The following is a 20,810-nucleotide window of genomic DNA, read 5'->3' as shown; positions in this document are numbered from 1 at the left end:
GGAGTGAACTGTTCTAAGTGTCTGGAGAGATAATGATTGATGGATTGTCAGCCAGCCGCCCTCTCTTGCATTAATGAGGCTATCAAATGACTTTTTTCCTGTAACTGAAAGGGCCTTTCTCATTGTTGAGATAAAACTGCGAGTGAAAAATCTGTGGATTAATAGGTTTCACCTGTATCGCATTTTTTCCAAGTGCAGATATAAAACTGCAGGCATTTGACAACCAATGATTGGATGAATGTTTGTACCAAAGAATTATTCAACAAATATGACAAGGAGACAGAGACCTAAAGTCTTCAACAAATGAAAAACTAGATTACATCCTAATCCAAATACAACAACAACAACATTCTTGGGATGCTGAATGCAAAAAGTGGCATTGGTTTTACCTGCTTGACTCTAGTTTTGGGGGTTTCAGCACCCCAAATACACCCAGGAATAGGTCTAGCTTTTACAACAACAAAATGTATGTAGTTATAATTACTTGAAAAGCTTCTACTGAAAATCTTGAGATTATGAACTAGACAGATAAACGGCAAAGGAAGGAAAGACATAATGATGTTAATGAGCTATTGATCTCAAAGAGCTGTATTGTAAATGGTTGTCCCATGAACAGAAGGCACTCCATTTGCACATACACGCAAGGACAAGGCAAGGGGTTTTCACTTATCCTCTCTTTCTTCTGCAGCCCTCTGCACAACCCCCTGATCTGCTCCTAAGAGTTAACTAACATTCTGGAATAAGGGAGTACGAACACAGCATGGGAGACAGCAACAGGAAAGAGGGATATTGGCAAATCTTTCTCCTCCTCTGCATGAACAGAAATGGTTTCTACAGTATTGTGTGAACCAACTAGGATACAACCCAATGTTTTAATAAAGGCTAACAATTTGCAACTTTTAACTGGTTTGGCTCGACTTGAGTTTCAAAAATTCTGCAAAACTAAGTCAGTTACCTTTCGAGTCTGCATTTTCTCAGTCCTCCTCCGGAAAGCCACATAAGGATCGTTGTTAGTGGAGCCATCTCTTTTTTCTTGTTTGATTTGAGGGATGAGGGAAGGCCCTCTGCAGTTCTTACGCTTTCTTACCCAGTAGTCATAGACAGCCTTAATAAGATAATCATCCTCATTTAGCAGCAATTTAGCTTCCTGAAGTGTTACAAGCTGAAAGAAGGTATAAAAATACATTTAGGTAAGAGTAACAAGGTAGAGTTTAATGTAGTGGTCTTTCTCAGCAAGCCAAGATAAGAATTCAATAAATAAAAAAGGTAACAAATATATACAGTGGGCCCTTCATATCTGTGGATTCAACCAACTGCAGTTAAAAAAAAATTTTTAAACATTCCACCCGCTTTCTCTTTTCTTCCTTCCTGCCAGCACTGCCCTTTGCACTGCATATGACAGCCGGCTCTAACTTGCCATACTTTCATCTCCGCTTTTCATAGTGCCTCACTCAGAACTCTGTCAAGCCTAGAGTCGCTTCAGCGACTGTCAACTGACTGCAGCACACAACTAATCCATCACTCAGGCAGGTTGCCACTGGGTCTTAAAGCACACAATCTGCAATTACTATGCCATTTTACAGGGACTTGAGCATCCATTTTTTTGGTATCCATGCGGAATCCAGGAACCAAACCCCCATGGCTACAGAGAGCCCACTCAGTATGTTTTGTGTGCGTGAATGTGTGCTAGAGTATGAGAGAGAGTAACAAATGCAATTGCATTTATAATTTCAGTTTCTTCATGTAATCAGTTTAATCAAATGTGAAGAGAGCAACTTAGTATGTAATTAAACAGAACAAAGTGAAATTTCATAGTTTCAAAAACTGACCAGTTAGCCCATATTACAGAACTGACATTTTATGATGTCATTTACTTTTTTATAACATTTTATGAATCATTTACTTCTTCACTCTCTAAAACACAGCACCTGTATATATTTCTTTCTGCTCCATAACAGCAGAAAAAGTAGTATTTTGGCCTGGGTTAAGCTATACCTTTACAAACATGCTTTCCAGCAATGTAAACAAGAGTTTTCCATCATCCTAATGTCGGATGATAGAAGATCATTTACTATCTCAACAAGCTTCAATAAATGATTAATATATGGACTAAATTATAACCTACATTTAGATGCTACATAGTTCTGTAAAAAAATTTTCCTTCTTCCTACGTTTTTAGTAATCTGGACTTTGGCAGCCTAAAAAAGTTTTTATGTATTTATTACTGTATTTATATACTGCTTTTCTCCTCCTCAGACTTCCTAGACCCGATAAGAGACTTTACAATGTTGTGTGTGTGTGTGTGTGTATGTGTGTGTGTGTGTGTGTGTGTGTGTGTGTGTGTGTGTATATATATATATATATATATATATATATATATATATATATATATATATATATATATATGAAATTTGAAAAAAATTTGAATTTGAAAAAAATTGCACGTGGCCATAGAAGAGAAAATCAATCAAGAAAAAAAAAGTAACAGAATATCAAATAGCTATCCTTTGAATCTTACAAGACTCTTCATCAAGTAAACAATAAGATGAGGGAAAGCAGGTGGCATGTTGTAGGAATCTTAACAGTTGCTTTCAAGAGATATTCCATGCTTTTAACAGTGCATCAAGGATTCTAAATTCTCCAATAACCAACTCATCAGAAATTTAACTATGTGCCTAGGAAGTGACTTTATACATGTTGCTCCTTATCCACAGGGGTTCCATTCCAGAATCCCCTGTAGATAGCTGAAACTGGAAGTCATGTGATTTGAGCTCTACAGCTCAGTCTGAACCCAGCAGAGGTCAAAGACGGATGCCCTTGGCCTCTGCTGAGCTCAGAGGGCAGTGCTCAGGGGGGCACACAGGGGGCAGACCCAATCCGTGGATACAGGATCAGTGGATATGGGCCCCCCCTGCATTAAAATATTATTTTCCAGGCCTCCATACCACTATCTGAAGAACAGAGTGATCTTACAGAATACAGAAGCTGACCACTTCTGACGTACAAAAGAATTATTTTGAAATTTGCACATGAAACTCAGAAAATTCTTGTGTAGGTCAAAAGTGGTTGGCTTGAAAGCATAGTTTCCAAAAGCTCATTTACAGCCGAACTATCAACACCGAAAGGCTCTGTTCAAATGGACGTTAGTTACACTTATGACCCATTGAAATCAATGGAGCTTAAATTTTACTAACTTGCTCTATTAAGTCCATAAAAATTAAGTACGCTTAAGATAGTTAAATGGGGCAAGAACTTCACATTTTTAGCAATTTTTAGCAGATAAAGCTATCCTTATCTGCTCCAAGTGCAGACTTCTGAAGTGGTGTGAGAATACATTAAGTGCTACTCAAATTATCCCCGCCCACATTTCCAAGTTCTAAACATTGTAATCTCAGTGTTTTGAAAGACCCAAGTTTGTCTTTTGTATAGTTCTTTTATTATTAGTCTCCTTCTGCCAAAGTGCCATGAAATACAAACTGAGTTTGTATTTTGGAAGAAGACATAACACATCTTTACTCAGGAATGTACATGTAATGTACATGTAATGTACTCAGGAATGTAATGTACAAGGGCAGGAGGTCTGGTCTAGAGCGTAGAGCCTCCGTTACCCGAAGATAACATCAGAAGGTCATCAGTTCGAGCACACCTGCAGCTCCCTGAACGGCTGAGAATGGCGAGATCTTGAAGCAGCTGACAAGCCCAGCTGAGTGATTCCACCTGCTCTTGGTGTGAACAAGAAGCATCTTGGCTGCCCTCCATGTGAGAGATGGAGCTGCTTGCCAGCTTGTGTGGGAGAACTGGAGGCCAGAAATGAGACCAATCCAGGAAGATCCATTCTGAAATGTTGTTGGTTCTTGAAAGAGAGAACCTCTATGACTGTAAAAATCCCCTTGAGGGATTTAGAAATGCCTGCCTATGTAAATCGCCTTGAATAAAGGCAGAGGAGTAATCCGATGACCAGAAAGGCAGTATATAAATACCTAGTTGTTGTTATTATTATTATTATTATTTTTAATGAAATGGCATGAAGAATTGGTTGCAAAATTTTGACTGACAGGTTTATTGGTTCCAGGCATATATAACTACAAGGCCAACCAGATGACACTAACATCAAGATTCCTTTTTCACTTCTCATTTTTTTCAGAGCATTAAGAAGTATAAAAGGATATCTATCCTATAGAGACTGCTTGGGCTCTTCATGATACAATTTCATTATACTTCAGCTAGTTTGCATACAAATGGAAGGCACTTCCTACCCAAATTCCTTTTGAGTTTAAGCTCTGTTGTACTTCAAACCAGAATTTCAAAGGAAAATTGATCAGTTGGTTAAATGTAGTTGGAGGCTGCTTTTCAGTGCCTAATAATGTACTATATATCAGAGTCTGCAAGAAGTTACTGTAGGTACTTTCCTCAGCTGAAACACATTTCCTAGATATTTTCTCAATTTCAGATGCTACAATGCTTATTATACAATGCTTACAATGCATAAATCAGATGCTTTCTGGTTTATAGCCTAACATGGATCTACATAAGCTTTGCTGGATAAGGGTAAACGTCTTCCAATGTTTTGGGGTCTCTCATATTCTTCTCAAATGATAAACTAGAAATTTCAGTTTATTATTTGTGGAGTTCAAAACTGACTTTGGATTATTTACTACTTTACTTATGCTAAGGAGCACGGTTGGAAGATGGGCCTTATTTCCATGGTCCAGTCGTCATTTCCATAAGATAAATGACTGAGACATTTTTAATGAGGTTTACACAATTGATGTCCAAGAAGCTGGAATATTGCAGCCTCCATAACTACATGCCAGCTGTTTAATTTGTCTTTCTAACCTCAGAATACCAGGTAGTATAGCTAGCACGTGTAGGACGGAGAGCCACATTCAAAGTCTTCACTGTGGTAACCTATATAATAACGCAGCATCAAAGAAGACACAAACATCCTCACTGCAAGGGGATGTATCTAAGACAGCAACTTGCTGAGAAAGAAAAACTGACAGCAGGGAAAGAGAACCATAACAGTAAGTGAACAGTCCTATCCTGCGTTGGAACAGGCAGGCAGGCTGGCCTGCGCTGGGTTGGGGCTGGCTGCGGCACAACCTGGGGAAAGTGAACAATCCTATCCTGCGTTGGCAGGCTGGCTGGCCTGCGCTGGGTTGGGGCTGGCTGCGGCACAACCTGGGGAAAGGGGAATCAATTCACCTTACCCCAGGTAATGCGGCAGTGGCCCGAATGGGGCTACTTGGATCTGCACCACCTAAAGAGGTGGCGCAGATCCAAGCTGCCTGGCACTAACCTGGGCTGCCCAGGAGGGGGGTTAGGATCCTGCCTAAGTGCTGGATCCTGGTTCCATGCTCCTTCTGGACCCAGTCCGCCCATAGGTCCACCGTTCCCCTGCCCTAGAACGCCCCCAGACTGCCCTCCCCCTCCCTCCCAGACCCTCACATGAGCCAAGGCAGGCTGGCACAAACTTACTGGGTACTGGCGCACTGGAGGCCAGCGCACACCTCTTCCGGCAGTGGCCAGCCCAATCGGACCTTTGGATTGCACCCTTAGTTTTCTTTGTTTGTATATATTCTTCACATATATATACTATATAATTTTCTCTCTACAGATATGTGTCCTGCTTTACTGGTTTTAAATCTATGCTTTACTGAAGAGATGCAAATAAAGATAGTCAAGTTTAAGAACATTTATACAAATTCAAATTTATTAGCAAAATCTAAGATGAGGATCTCTTTGAGAGCACAATACCTGATTAGAACTAGCTTTCTCAAGTCTGTCTATCATAATTTCAAATTGCAGTGGTCTGATTTCCATCTTCCGATTGAGTCTATTTAATAATGTCTCATCTTCCGAGTCCATATCATAATCAGGTTGCTCATTGTCTAGATTGAAGGCTGAAACAAAGAAAAAAATAGGAATTTTAAATGCCATGCTAGAAGGTGCACATGTATACTAATTGCTTTCATACAATCAATTGGAATGCAACAAAAGTCTAACTACTGCAAGGGTCTCCTCTCCCAAAAGGCAGTTAGGTTTTTCTATTTACTCTCAACTGTCTCTTTTGCAAAATGTTGAACATTCAGTTCACAGTACATTGCAGGCAAGCAGAATTCTGCACTGCTGAAAGGTACCTATAGAAAATACTACAGTATGACAAATTTTACACATTAAGGATATTACTACATTTTGGAATTTTTGTACTGTCTGATAGTTTGTCAAATGAACCAGAAAAAAGCAGTTTTTGTTCCATCAACTGAGCTCAATTATTTATACAACAACAACAACAAACCTTTATTAGGCATATAAGCTCAATTATTTCTTTGAATCAGTATTGCCAATATCTCCATAGGGTTACCAGATACCAACTGGGATAGTGCCTATAACTTTAGCCATTGTACAATAGAGAGAATTTTGGCAGGTGCAGCTTTTTAAACCCTTCCATGTTAAGCTGCACCTGCCAAAATTTCCTCTTCTATACAATGGTTAAAGGTATAGGCACTCTGTCCCAGCTGGTATCTGGTAACCCTACATAGACTGAGACTCAGTTACAATGTGGTTTATACAGGTGGAGCCTCATTATTCGCGAGGGTTCCGTTCCTGGAACCCACGTGAATACCAAATTTCGCGTGGAACCAAGTCATGCGAAATTTGGGCTTCACACACCTCAAAACACGACTGGAGTCTTTCTCCGGTTGTGCCCGGAGCTGTTCTGAGGCCCACAGAGACTGTGGGCCTCAGAAAGGCCTCTAAATGCTTCAGAAGCCCGTTCTCTGGAGGTGACTGGAGCTGTGCTCCAGTTGTCTCTAGAGGCTCTTCTGAGGCCCATGGAGGTCGCACACAGCCTCCAGGGGCCTCGGAAAGGCCTCTGGAGGTCCTAGAGAGGCACTTCCAGGTTTCTGTCTGAAAACTGGAAGTGCCTCCCTACGATCTTCAGAGGCCTTTCCGAGGCCTGTGCAGACCGCGTGCAGCCTCCACGGGCCTCAGAAAGGCCCCTGAAAGCCTCGGAGGCCACTTCTGTGGAGGCAATTGGAGCTGTGCTCTGTATTTAAGAATTCAAACACACAGGCCCTGACCAGCCTAGCTACACATTGCTTAGTTTGGCCCTTATTCAAGCAAAAAATGTATGATTATCTCATCAGAAATACTTTATATTAGTATGTCACACTAGGTACACATCATGCTCTTGTCCATATATCTTACAGGTCTTGCAAAGTAAAACTGAAGAAACAAAAATAAGAGTGGCTAACAAGTGAACAAATTGACAAAGGTGCAAAGGTCCAGAATGGAACAATTCAATTGTTGTAAAAGAATCCTAATGAACATTTTGAGTCTTTACTCCTTATAGTGCAATAATTTTTAGACAAAGGCACCCTTGCTATATAGACATGCAAACACTAAAAAGTGTAACTGAGTGCCACTTGTTCAACAAAAATTATTGCTCTTAGCAAGAAATGAGGTTTGAAATGCATGCCGTGATCCTTTCATCAGGATAATTTTGCACCATTCTGAATGTTTACCTTCAGGAGCTGTCCATCCACAACCGCAATCTGCCTTTGGTGAAGCTCATTACAAGAAAACTGTAGCTAAGAACTCCAATCTTCCATCAAAGTGAGACCTCTCCCAACCTCTGCATCTAGCCAAAGTAGTATCAGGAACAGGAGACCTCATACCTACGGCTACAGTTTCCTGCATACGGTCCAACAAATATTATTGCTTAAGGCAGAGTATAAAACTCATTTCATACAGGCGGCCAAAGGATGTTCATGATACCTACTGAGGGCCAGAAGTGACATCATTAACAAATTTCTGCCCAGCCCACAGGTGTACACATTTGATTCCTGTTGTGTATATGCAACGTTGGGCAGAAATGGCTTGAGCAGAAAGTGACATTACAATGGCATGTTTTAATTGTTTTTAAGTGTTTTGTATTTTTAATGTTTATTTGTATCCTTGTTTGTTTGTATTTTAGCTTGATTCTTAGCCACCTTTGGGGGAGAAAGGCGGAATACAAATCTAATAATTAAAATAAATAAATCATTTTATGAAGGAGATTGCTGAGTGAAGGTACCCTTATCCTCCTACTGAGAACAAAGCCTGGATTCAGCCTTTCCATCTCTCTCAAACAGGTAACCAAAAGTGTCAAACCTGATGGTGCATGCTTGTAATGTAGACTAAACAGGAGAAGGTATATGCAGATACATATGCAAGTAGTCCACTGTTGCACTTCTATCTGTCAAGTGGACCAGCATCAGCAACAAATGGCAAAAAATCCCAACAATAGAAATACAGTTTCACCTTTGGGCTATATTATGGAACTTTCACCTTAGTAATGAGGAACCCAATTGCTATTATCGTAACACAAATTATATGCAGACTTCTACAACTCTCATACATGACAAAGATGGCAGCTACTCTCCCAAAACACTCTCCTAACCTGTCTCAAAGATTAACAGTCCAATCCTATCCTCCTTGCACCCCCGCCTGCTGATACAGCCAGCTTATGCTGCATCCTGCAGGGGGAAGGCTGGTTGCAGCTGTCTCCTCAGGGTAAAGGAAAGTTTATTACACAGGGGTAAGCTTCTGCAGTGTGGAGGGGTCTACTTGGACCTTTGTGAGTGAAATCACTGGCACAGGTCTCCATGGATTCAGGTCATGGGATCAGGTTTGGGAAGGGGTTCGGATTAGGCGGTCATTGCTGCCATCGAACCCACTCCCCTCCCAGATGCAATCCACCCCATTGCCTCTCCCACGTCACCCCTTGCCCCTGTTCTGCCCTTTTCCTCCTGCTCTCTCCTGCTGTCCTACCTGGGTCAGCAGGTCAGTAAAGATCCTCCAGCTTTCCCACCAGCACTCTGCAACATGTGACTCCGCATGCTGCCAGAATGTATTTTACAACTGCCATAAGGCAGTTAACACTAGTGGAACACTGAATTCACTAGTGTAAAAGCCCAACAGAATTAGGCTGAAAGGAAATATCATTGCTTTTTTTAAGACAACAAAAAAGGACATATCAATGAACTTACGTTGAATATGAATAAACTGTTTTGGTTGTTTAAACTCTCCTTTGTAGAGACGACTGTAATAGTTGACATTGCTTTCTGCTTCAGGAACTGGAATAACCATGTTCTCTTTCTTTTCTCTGAAGACCTGCTGTGCTGAGATAGCTCGTTGCAAATGATGTTCCTAAAAAATGGAAGGCAAAGGTTTAAGATGCTGCTGTTGCCCCATGGAAAAACCACAAACATGTTTACTTTTTTACAGTAGCATCCTGCATCATATTGAAAACTGCTAAATCTGGAGAGTGCTTGATTTTTTTCAATTAGTGTATTTCTAAAGGCAAAAAAGATGAAATGCTTCTCTTTAAAGAATGAAACTGATTTTTATTGAACTATGAGACATTCCTAACAAAGTATCTTTCAGCCTATAACCTAAAACCCAGTTCAAAATTTCTGGAGAAGGCTTGTTTAAACAACTAATATTCTGGCTGCTTGTGGCAAATAAGAATGGCAAGAGACAGGGTAGCTTTATAGCCGCTCTTTTTTCTTTTAAGCCACAAATGAATACTGTAATTTAAATATGCACAGAGAAGCAGAACAGTTAATATTTTTATGATGTAATTATTTTTGTTGATTTTTCTAGACAGCTGTGGTGAGAAGTTATTTGGCAAAGAAAGAGGGAAGATATTTGATGAAATATATTCTAGATACTTGATGAATGTAGCAGAGTGGATACAGGCCATAAGCAGAAAACTATGAAATCAAGCACAGGCTAAGAGTTAATGGAATGAAAAATCTTGCAGAATGAAGATCTAAATAAGCTTTACACTCTCAGTTGACCACTTTCATGTTCGAAAAACATGTTCTCTTCACTGAGATATGTATTGATATCTTTATATGTTTATTTATTTAAAGAATTTATTTCCTGCTTTCTCCCACACACTAGGAGCATCCAAGGTGGCTTACAACAGAAAAACACAATACAAACGAAAAATTAAAACAATACTAAAACACAGAACAATAAGGGAGATCAGACCTCAACAGATCATGCAAGACTATTAAAATTAGATTCATTAATGAAATGATTGAATATACCACACGAAGTCCCTGGCTCTTTAAAAAAATAAAACTAAACACAGGTGTCCCGGGATATGTTCCCTGCATCCCCCCATGGATACAGAAACAGGTGATAAAAGGGAACCCTACAACATGTGGTTCAAACTCCCCCCCATCAAGCACATGATTTATCTTCTTTTGATTCAAGTCTTCCTGTTCCTAAGTCTCACATGCTCTTTGCTGACTGCAAAATGGAAGCAGGAAACACGCAGTACTCACAGGAGGAGAGGCAGAGGCTGAAAATGACAGTGCTAAGCTCTTTATGAACTCTATGATAAGTGTCACATTCTTTTCAGTTCTCTGCCTCACTTCCTGTGGGTGCTTCCTACTTCCATTTTGCAGTCAGCAAAGAGCCAGCAGGACCTGGAACAGCAAGGGGGTGGGCGGCTGCAATGGGGGGAGGAATTTCGAATAGCGGATAATGTGGGGGGGGGGATGCCTGCATATTAATGTCAAATTTTATTTTTACACAGAAGTAAAAGGTATGTTACAGCAGCTTCTTCTACCCAAACTCATATATTACAGCTGATGAACACCCATGTCTGCAAACAGGCACTTTCCTCAATCACCATGGCAACCTTAAATCAACTATTTCTTTTTGAATATTCTTTGACAACATACATTACACATTGAGGACTGCTCCACACAAGAGTAATTTCCTATATCAGAATCAATTCTGGGACTGAGGCTTCGTTGGTCACTGATAAGAATGGAAAGAAATAGTGTCACCATCCTTAGTCACTCAGTAGTTTTCAACAGTATTAACCATGGCATTCCTTCCAGACCAGACCACTTCTTGGAGATACACCATACTGCAAACTGCTCCTTCTTCCCATGGTTTGCAGAGTTTCATCCTACCCTCATCTGTTTCAGCATCAACATGCAACCACTAGATGAAGTCACCTGGAGTTTTATGTTGGGTGTCATCAACATGCTCATCACATTCAGCTTTCTTATTTTCAACTGCTCCCAGAAGACAGAGGAAGCTCTGAACCAGTAACACTAATCAGTTATGGATTAGATGTAGAAAAACAAGTTGATACTTCATCCAGATGTGACAGAAGTACTATTGGTTAGGAGTTCCACTGATCTGGGAATGGAAATCAAGTCTGCTTGGGATAGAGCTGCACTAGGTACACAGCTTGAATGTGGTTTTGGACACAGTGTCCACTGATGCCAAGTGTAGCAATGGCCAAGAACACTGTTCAGCAGCTACGTTTGGTGTACCAACTACATCCTTTCTAGAGAAATCAGACCTAGCCATAGTTATTGAAGCCCTAGATATATCCAGACTAGATTATAGTAATGGGCTCTACATGCGGCTATCTAATTTTAGAGTGTTTGTAAGATTCAACTGTAAGGCTATTTCTTAGCAGGAAAGCCACAACCTCAGTGTTGTTTCAGATACGTCAAGTGAATTGGGCAAAGTGCTCCTCTCAGCCTTAAGGCTTAGAGTTAGACAGCCTTGGACTAGCGTAACTGAAAAACCTGTTCAGCGACTGAAGCACAACTTGCTGTGTCCATCTCAACATGTGGTATGAAGCAGCGGGCAGAAGTAGTGGGCAGACATGCGCTGCCTCTGAGAGACTCAGACATCCCTCTAGAGCATTGTTTCTGAAACTCTGGGTCGGGACCCACTAGGTGGGTTGTGAGCCAATTTCAGGTGGGTCCCCATTCATTTCAATATTTTATTTTTAATCTATGAGACTTGATGCTACCGTGGTAAGTGACTGTATTTGGGAAAATGTTACAGACCTGTCCCATTATAGTGAATGGGACTTACTCCTGGGTAATTGTGGGTAGGTTTGCAGCCTAGGATTGTTAATTTTCCTGCTTGATAATGTCACTTCTGGTCATGACATCACTTCTGGTGGGTCCTGACAAATTTTCATTCTAAAAAAGGGGTCCCGGTGCTAAATGTGTGAGAACCACTGCTCTAGATGTAAGCAGAGCTCCCCTCACTTTCGGAGGGTTGGGGTGTGCACCCCCTGACAACCATGTGACCACACATGGTCATCGATAAAGTGATCCCAGTTGCAGAGTGGTGCACACCTGTGCATGCATGTATGTGTACACACACATTATGTGAGCATTATCTGCTTCTGAATCTCCTCTAATTTTAGAAATACATTGTCAATGGAAAAAAGGGAGCCCACAATATTTGTTTATGAATACTTACTACTTAATAAATATGATATTCAATGTCCTAGAGAAACATGGAATACAGAGCTGGATCACCTTATCTTACATCACCAATTGAAAATGGCTTTATGTACAGTATCTGCAATATCTAGAGAACTTATTGTGACTACTTCAACCAAAAATTATTTTTGGGTTTTAGAGTTTATTGAATACAACACTTTACAGTAAGTGATTGATAAAAGAATCTACCATAGATATTTGCCTATAGTACCTAAAATTTTTGCCAAGTGCTCAAGCTCCAATTCACTTCGTCTTATCTCCGGGTCAATCAGAGGGCAGAGCCTTTCAACTCTGAAAAGTTTTGTTTCTTGCTAAAGCAGGTTCATTAGAAGCAATGCAGAGATCCATTGGATATCTGGAAGTCTTTTTCATATATTTATGCATAGCATACTTCATTGTCCATGGATTATGGTTTATTGTATATATTACTTATTATTACATAAAAATACAAAAGGATTTCAAAAGCTTAATGTCTTGTGCTATGTTTTTTTCTTTGTGTATTCTCTTAATTTATACTTTCATTCGCTAATAGAGGAGGAAAAAAATTGGAGAAATTTCTTCAAATTTCAAAACTTGGGAAAGGAGACAAGTAACAGTAATTTTACTGATTTATCTATGTCTATCTTCTCATTTTCCAATAGTCATTTGGCAATACATTAGCTCCAACTGCCAATGGTTTTATTCTTCAAACGTTTTTGAAGTTTGGAAGTGTATCTTAAAGAATTCTTATTCCATTTCAAACTCTAATATTAATGAAACAATTCAAAAGAACAGATTGCCTCTCAACTATGCAGATGCATTATGGGATCAGCAGTATGTCAGATTACTGCCAATTTAACGCCCAACCTGAGCAACTTCACCGTCCCACATATTCACTCTGCTTAAGACTGAATGAATAGATGCATATCTAACAGCCCAGTTCTACACCTGGCACACAGGACAGGCACATGTGCAATCGCAAACATACTGTAAAGCATGTTGTGGGTGCAGAGGCCAGTGGCATTGGTGGAGAGGCATCCACTGATGCAAAAGTTTCACCCACTGACCAGGGTAAGTACACTACCAGACAACAGGCAGAACAGGGGTGGTGAGGAGGATGGTTCATGCCCAGGAGGGGCATAGGGACAGCAGAGGAGGCCTCTGCTGCATCCAATTCCCCACCCCAAGCCAGAAAGCCCATCGTAGAGGTTACTTGTTTCTGCACCAGCATTCGAGCTTGTCCAGTTCTGAGTAGCTCCATTGAGCAGTGTAGGGCTCAACATGAAATAAGGGAATTAATGTTCTCTTACCTCAAGGAGACCTCTGGCTACCTCCATGCCCCCATGGGATATAGCAGTAGCTGTTTTGATACACTTATACTGTGGGACGGGCAGCTCGGTTAGGAATGGACTGCTGCCCACTTAATCAACACTGCAGACAGCCTTAATGGTATACTGAGTAGATGATTACTAGGACTGAGTAGGCCCACATCACACCATTCCCATTTTAAAAGGTATATTTAAACAGGCTGTGTAAACTGTTTTGTAGACTGTTTTTTGTTGAAAAGCAATATACAGGTGGGCCCCCATATCTGCGGATCTGGTATCCATGGTTTCACTTATCTGCAGATCCGGGGGGCGGGGGCGCCCATTACTATACCTTTGTTTTATGTATAAGTGCCTGCAGCGTGAGTGTTTCTTGTTTAACAATCTTGCTTAATTAAAGAGTAAATGCGCTGGCAACCATTCTGCATAACAGAGGGCAACTAAAAGTGAATCTTAGGGGGGCAAGGGGTGTAAATGCTCCTGGCAACAGGCTGGGGGGGGTGATGCCATGCCACCACCACCCCCAGCAGTGCCCCACCATGGTACTCAGTTGGCATGCCAATAGCAGTGTGCTGATCTGAGAGCCACCCCCAGAGGCGCTCTGAGGGCTGGGAAAGCCACATCTAGAAGGCCTGTCTTCCACAGGCAGAAAATCAACACTTCCAGGAGGAAGCAGCAAGTGTGGGGGTGGCACACCTAGGGGTGTGCCCCGGGTGGGGCAGTGGCTAGCAATGCCACTAACAGGAAGCAGAGTCCGAGTGTCCCAGCCAGCAGAGGTACCACCCCTGGATGAAATGCTTATAGTTATCTGTTTAAAGAAGAAAACTCCACTCCGGTAAGCTTCTTAACAATGTTAATGGGTGTGAGGGGGACGATCTACAGATAACTGAATCAGCTGACATGGGATCCACTGACATGTGGAGTGCGCCTGTACAGAATTTTTGTTTCCATGCTGAAGTTTGAGGGAAAGAGAGATGCATATCCACTCTAGGAGTGGATACTTGCTGTTGTGCTGCAAAGTAGCCTTAGGCACACCTGGTGCCAGTAAATTACAAGCTTTATTATAAGCCACTCATTCATATAGGATACAAAAAATAAGCATTTCCCATGTCCTAGAGAAACTTTCTGTCAGATAAAAAAGTATAAGGTTCAAATTTACATTAACTGCACACCAATAAGATCAGATCATGGCCTCTGAATTAATAAATAGGTGCATGTTCATAGAAAGAAAAATCAGAGGTAGGTTTGAAGCACTGCCCATCTTTCTTTGGGGAACACATGCTACTATGGGACTCATTCCTATTGTCTCCAACAAAAAGTCCGATAACTGAAACAAATCAGAGATTATTAAATAAAGCCACAATAGAAAAAAAGAATGCGCAATTTCATTATCTTCTTCGCCTTCTATTTTGATAAAAGAACTTTACAACAGAACATTTCAACAACAAGTTGCACTGAAATAAACATCTTTCATTCCAAACAAAGTGACACTTTCATGAATTTCTAAGAGTCCTAGGTTTAAGGAGGCAAAAGTATAGCCATCCAAGTAAAAAAAAGGAGTCCACTTACAAAAGCAGTTTCCAATTCTGAAACCCTTTGTATTTCTTCCCTCTGAAGTCCAAATACAGTAGAACCTCCAAAGTTGACCACTTCTCTATACTGACCACCTCCTTGACCTAATTTTCACAGTATGGACAGATTTTGTACAGAGGTTAGACCAACCTCTCTATATTGACCACCTCTGTAAGTTGTATCTTGACCACGTCCACCATTGCACAGGGTATTAATTTACCCTCTGTAAGTTGCCCACTGAACACGATACTGTGGACCTGTGTTTTGTCTGGTTTGTCCTATCTTGGAAAAGCAAGAAGCCATGCGACAATCCCTCCCCTGTGCCTGCTAGTGCGTGTGCGAAAGGGTTTTTATAGGTGGGCACACTGCACATAGCCGACAGACCTATGCCGGCTGCCAATTGTACCTGGACATGTACCAAGTTGTAAGGGATATGAGGTTGCTTGTGCATAGTGAAGCCACTGTCCTTTCACTTTGGCTCCCATCACCAGTGCATTACTTTACACTTCTATTGAAACACAACTGCTATTTTGCTGCCTATTCTCCAGGTTTGGAGAGATCCTTCTGGAGCACTTCACAATCCCTTCTGGTCTTCACCACTCAGAAAAGTTCAGTGTCATCCACAAACTTGTCCACCTCCCTGCTTATCCCTGTTTCCAGGTCATTTATGAAGATGTTGAAAAGCACCAATCCCAGGACAGATCCTTGAGGCACTCCACTTTCCACCTCTCTCCACCTTTTTTGCCAATTGCCCATTGATACCCACTCTCTGTTTCCTGGTCCTCAACCAGTTCCCAGTCCATGAGAGGACCTGTCCTCTTATTCCGACTGTGGAGTTTTCTCAACAGCTTTTAGTGAGGGACCGTATCAAGCGCCTTCTGGCATTTAGTGAATCTGAGGAGACCCAGTGGAGGCCAGGCAGCCTAAGTAAAAAGTGTTTGTTTTCTAGCTGTTGGGGCTGTGTAACATGCTACATGCTATGGGCTGGCAAGGGATAGCATTGGTCTGCCTGTTTGCTATGAAACCAAGTATTTTTTTTAACTTGCAATTTTTTTTTAAGCTTATGAATTTTCAGGGGTTTTTTAAAACACTGATTGTGGGCTGTTTATTCTCTGTCTTTTGATATAGATATAAATAGAAAGCATCACAAGAGGATCAATTCTCATTGATATTTGCAATAAAACTTTTTAAAAATCCAATCTAAATAATAACTTGGCCCTGCATTTGTTGTCCTGGGAGCTAAACATGATTAAATACCTTTTTTCCCCGTATGTTGACCACCTTCCTATGTTGACCAATTTCCTCCAGTTCCTTGGGTGGTCAACTTAAAAGAGGTTCTACTGTAGATATATTTCTTAGCCGCACGCACTAATTATAACCTCTCCCCACGCCCATCCCTAAAAACAGAACATGCAGTTTCAAATCAGCTTCTTCCATTAGGCTCTGGATAAACTTTCAAGAACTTAATCATCTTCATAGGACCCATTCAATTATCAAATCCAAACTTTGGGAATCTGAATTTAACCAACTTTCTTCCAATCTCAACCCCACTTGTTTGTCCTGATTTTTTGGCCTTCTCCCTTCACTTGGGCATCCACTCAACTACTTCAGTACGTTAATTAACCCTAGTAAGAGAAGAGTGTTTACACTTGCAAGATTTAATATCTTTCCATCTGCTGTTCACTTTGGCAGATTTCTTAATATTCCGCGTAACTGCAGATTATGTCCCTTTTGTTCTCTTGAACCAGATACAGTGGTCCATATATTATTTTGTTGCCCGGCCCACCAATCTCTCCAAGATCAACATCTGAAACCTTTGCTGTCTTCTCTCTCCGGTATTCTTATCGATGCCTTACATGCCCTTTTGAGTGACAACTTAGCGGATGTTACCATTGCAGTAGCAGAATTTTTCGCAGTCTCTAAGTTAAAACCCCCACCCTGATCTTATATCCCCTTCTTGTTTTACTCCCTTTACCTTACCAATCCCTTGTTGTGGTTTTTCTTTTTTTTTCTTGGTAATGTGGCTACTGTGTTGGCTATAGCTGTTATGGTGTTCTTAATGCCAATAAAGATTTATGTATGTATGTAACTTTCAAGAACTACATCTTATAAACTCTGCCTTCACCAAACACAGATACTAACAAAATGAGACCTCCCAACTCCATGACGTTTCTACCAGTGGTTCCCAAATTGTGCGCTGCAACATTGTCTTAAAATGCAGGCTTCATAATATTTCTACCACAAGTTTTCTGCTTGCAAAATAGGTTTGGTTTTTTTTAGTCCTCTTGATGGGGTTATTGCAAGGGCTTTGAGCAAAGTCAATAAAGACTGTGAAGTACACTTCTGATCTGAAATATAAATATCAATAAATATAAATAGCAATTTTTATATATATGCACAAACGCTTGGTTTCCATTTTATGACATTTTTCAAGAAAGTACAAAATATCCCACTTCTGATTTGGAATTTGATTATAATACTCAAATACAAATATTAAGTTATACTAATAAGCTACAAATAGATCTTGAAGTATTCAATAAGCACAAAATTAATAATCAAATTCCAAATCAAAAGTGGGATGTTTTGTACTTTCTTGAAAAATGTCATAAAATGGAAACCAAGCGTTTGTGCATGTATATAAAAGTTGCTATTGATATTTATATTTCAGATCAGAAGTGTACTTCACAGTCTTTACTGACTTTGCTCAAAGCCCTTGCAATAACCCCATCAAGAGGACTAAAAAAAAAAACCAAACCTATTTTGGGAGCAGAAAACTTGTGGTAGAAATATTATGAAGCCTGCAAGGCCATAGGAGAATAGGCCTAGGAAATTGAAACACTGAAACAATGAAACACTGAAATTATTCTTCAATGTTATGTAATAAAATTCTAAAGCTGATGAAGTTGAGAAATGAAGTTCATTTCTCATACAGGAACCTTCCCCCTCCCCGCCGCAGTATCAGCAGCAATACGTTCCAGGACCTACTGCAGATGCCTGAAACCAGAGAGAGTAGAGAATCCTATACAGTCCACATACAGTCAGTTCTCTCTTTCCAAAAGGATTAGGCCAGTGCTTCCCAAACTGGTGGGTCGCAACCAGTAGGTGGATCATCTATGCCCCTTTAAGGTGTGGGGAGAGCGGGAAGAGAGTGAAGAGATATGCAGGTCACTTCAATGGGATGCACGCTGGTCGCAGGCTTCATTTTGAGCATCTCTGAAGCCTTCCGAAAATCTGCTTGCTTCCTGAAGGGATGCAGATATGTTCAAAATAATACCCGCAACCAGCACAGAGTCCCTTTAAATGCCTGTAGGAAGCTTCCCATAGCATTTCAAAGGGCTCTGTGTTGGTCACAGGTGCCATTTTCAACGTCTCTGCAGCCTATCCTGTTTAGTTCGTGGATAGCTGAGAACAACATTGTGGGAAACATGAGTTAGATAGCAATTCTGCCTCTCACAGATACACAAATCCACAGGTACGGTATTCGCAGGTACATATGAAGAGAACTGACTGTATCTGCAAGTGGTGGGTTTTGAGACCCAAAGACATCCTGCCTGAATGACAGGCTGCTTCTGTGTTTACAGTTGCCTAAGTAACTCTGGGCTAAAGGGAGCCATCAGTGAGGTACTGTCTACTTTGGAGGTGGGAGTACTTTCTGTAATTTTTAAAAAAAATATTTTTGATCTGTGCATAACTGAAACCATGAATACGGGATCTACGGACACGGGGGATTGCTAGTGTAGATACATTCAAAATAAGAAAATATTTGCTCTACATTTCTTGGCCAAGCTGGTTACTCACAGCACTACAACTGCAAACTGCAAAAAGGGGGGGGGGGTTTCCTGCAAACAGATGTCCCACATATAACAAGGTCCTACTTTATATTCAGATACTTTGCTTCTCCCTGCCATATTTAATGTCTTATAGCAGTGCTTCTCAAACTGTGAGTCGGGACCCACTAGGTGGGTCGCAATCTAATTTCAGGTGGGTCCCCATTCATTTCAATATTTTATTTTTAATATATTAGACTTGATGCTACCATGGTAAGTGACTGCATTTGTAGAAATGTTACAGACCTGTACTTTTAACAAGCTACTATGTATATTCTTTTAATAATGACAGTAAATGAGACTTATTCCTGGGTAAGTGTGGGTAGCATTGCAGCCTAGGATTGATCAAAATTTTCCTGCTTGATAATGTCACTTCCAGTGGATTCTCACAGATTCTCATTCTAAGAAGTGGGTCCCGGTGCTAAATGTACCACTGTCTTACGGCTGTAAGAGACACCTTTATTTCTGCTTGCATATCCCAAACAAGAAATTCTAAATTTTGCTAAAATTCCATGTAACTTAAGAGAGTTTGTCTGTTCGCTTGCCTGTTTGTTTATATCCCGCCTTTCCCCCAGTGAGGGCAATGAAGGCAGCTTACAATATTAAAAACAATAATAAAACAATTAAAAACAATATAAAGCAAATCCCAAGGATAACTAAAATAAAACTGCATTTGGTTGAAAATGATAGCCCATCATGTTAGCTATCAAATACTGTCCTAAATAAACACGTCTTAAGGCCCTGCCAAACACCCTTCACAGAGGGAGCCATTGTCAGTTTCAGGGGAGAGAATTCCACAATCAGGGTGCCACTGACAAGAAGGTCTTGTTCCTTGCTGCCATTCCCTTCACTTTCATTAATGGTGGTACAGTTAAAAGGGCCCCTTCAGAACATCTCAGAGAATGGGAAGGATTATATGGAAAGGGGTGGTCCCTCAAATACCCTGGTCCTGAGCCATAAAAGGCTTTAAAGGTCAAAACTAGCACACTGAATTATCCCTGGAAATGAACCAGCAGCCAGTGTAGCCACCAAAACCATAACACCAAACAAATTGATAAAATGTTCATTTTTTTAAGCTAATGTAGAGTGGTCAACAAATTTAAGACTTCATCTGAAATTATAATGCCATGCTTACAGATGTTTAATTGTATTGACTCTCGGCAAAGCTAAAAACACCACAGGAAGAGCCAACACAGACTTAACACAATTCACCTCTCAACTACAAGTTAAGTGCTTCTTTTCCTCAGCACCTCTTCTCTCACTGGAAAATTCTCTCTTTTTACCTTCCCCAACCTTAACTACTGTTAAGGCTATATTGGCACTGCATCATGGTTAGCATTAACTTGTTTTGGGGGGAAAAAAAGCCCTAATTACTGTAACAGTAGTGTTCATGTAACTCAGTGGTTCCCAACCTTTAAGAGACTGCAGACCACTGAAGCAAACATTAGAATTTTTGTGGCCCAGATGCAACCCCCAACCCTGCACACAAATAAAAGATTTAAATTTGTAATACAAGTGGCCCTTATCCATGGGGCTGCCATTCCTGGAACCCCTACAAATAAGGAACACCACAGGTATTCGAAACATGCAATTATCAGCCTTCCTTCCAATCCAACCGAAGCTGAGTTCCAGTTGGTCTAGAGGCTCTAGGTTGACCTGCACCAATGGTTTGGGACCCACAGATGAAGAAATCTGCAGGTACCGAACCCATGGATAACACGGACTGCCTGCAGTTAGAAAAGATTTATTACAATGTTACTATTTATAGAGAAGATTTGTGGTTT

The 20,810-nt window shown here is 40.7% G+C and overlaps 1 protein-coding gene across 1 annotated transcript in view; it reads right to left on the bottom strand.

The window, feature by feature from the left end:
• The window catches only part of EPC2 (enhancer of polycomb homolog 2), a 54,097-nt gene that overhangs the window by 18,766 nt on the left and 14,521 nt on the right, over window positions 1-20,810 (bottom strand). Inside the window, exons 2-4 of the mRNA XM_066611949.1 lie at window positions 9,033-9,192; window positions 5,758-5,903; window positions 956-1,162 (exon numbers count right to left, since the gene is read on the bottom strand). Of these exons, the coding sequence (XP_066468046.1) occupies window positions 956-1,162; window positions 5,758-5,903; window positions 9,033-9,192 (513 nt within the window). The remainder of the gene's footprint in view (window positions 1-955; window positions 1,163-5,757; window positions 5,904-9,032; window positions 9,193-20,810) is intronic.

The sequence above is a fragment of the Tiliqua scincoides genome, chromosome 1, assembly GCF_035046505.1.
Source record: "Tiliqua scincoides isolate rTilSci1 chromosome 1, rTilSci1.hap2, whole genome shotgun sequence".
Classification (NCBI taxonomy): Eukaryota; Metazoa; Chordata; class Lepidosauria; order Squamata; family Scincidae; genus Tiliqua; species Tiliqua scincoides.
This window is presented reverse-complemented; position numbering and strand designations above follow the sequence as displayed.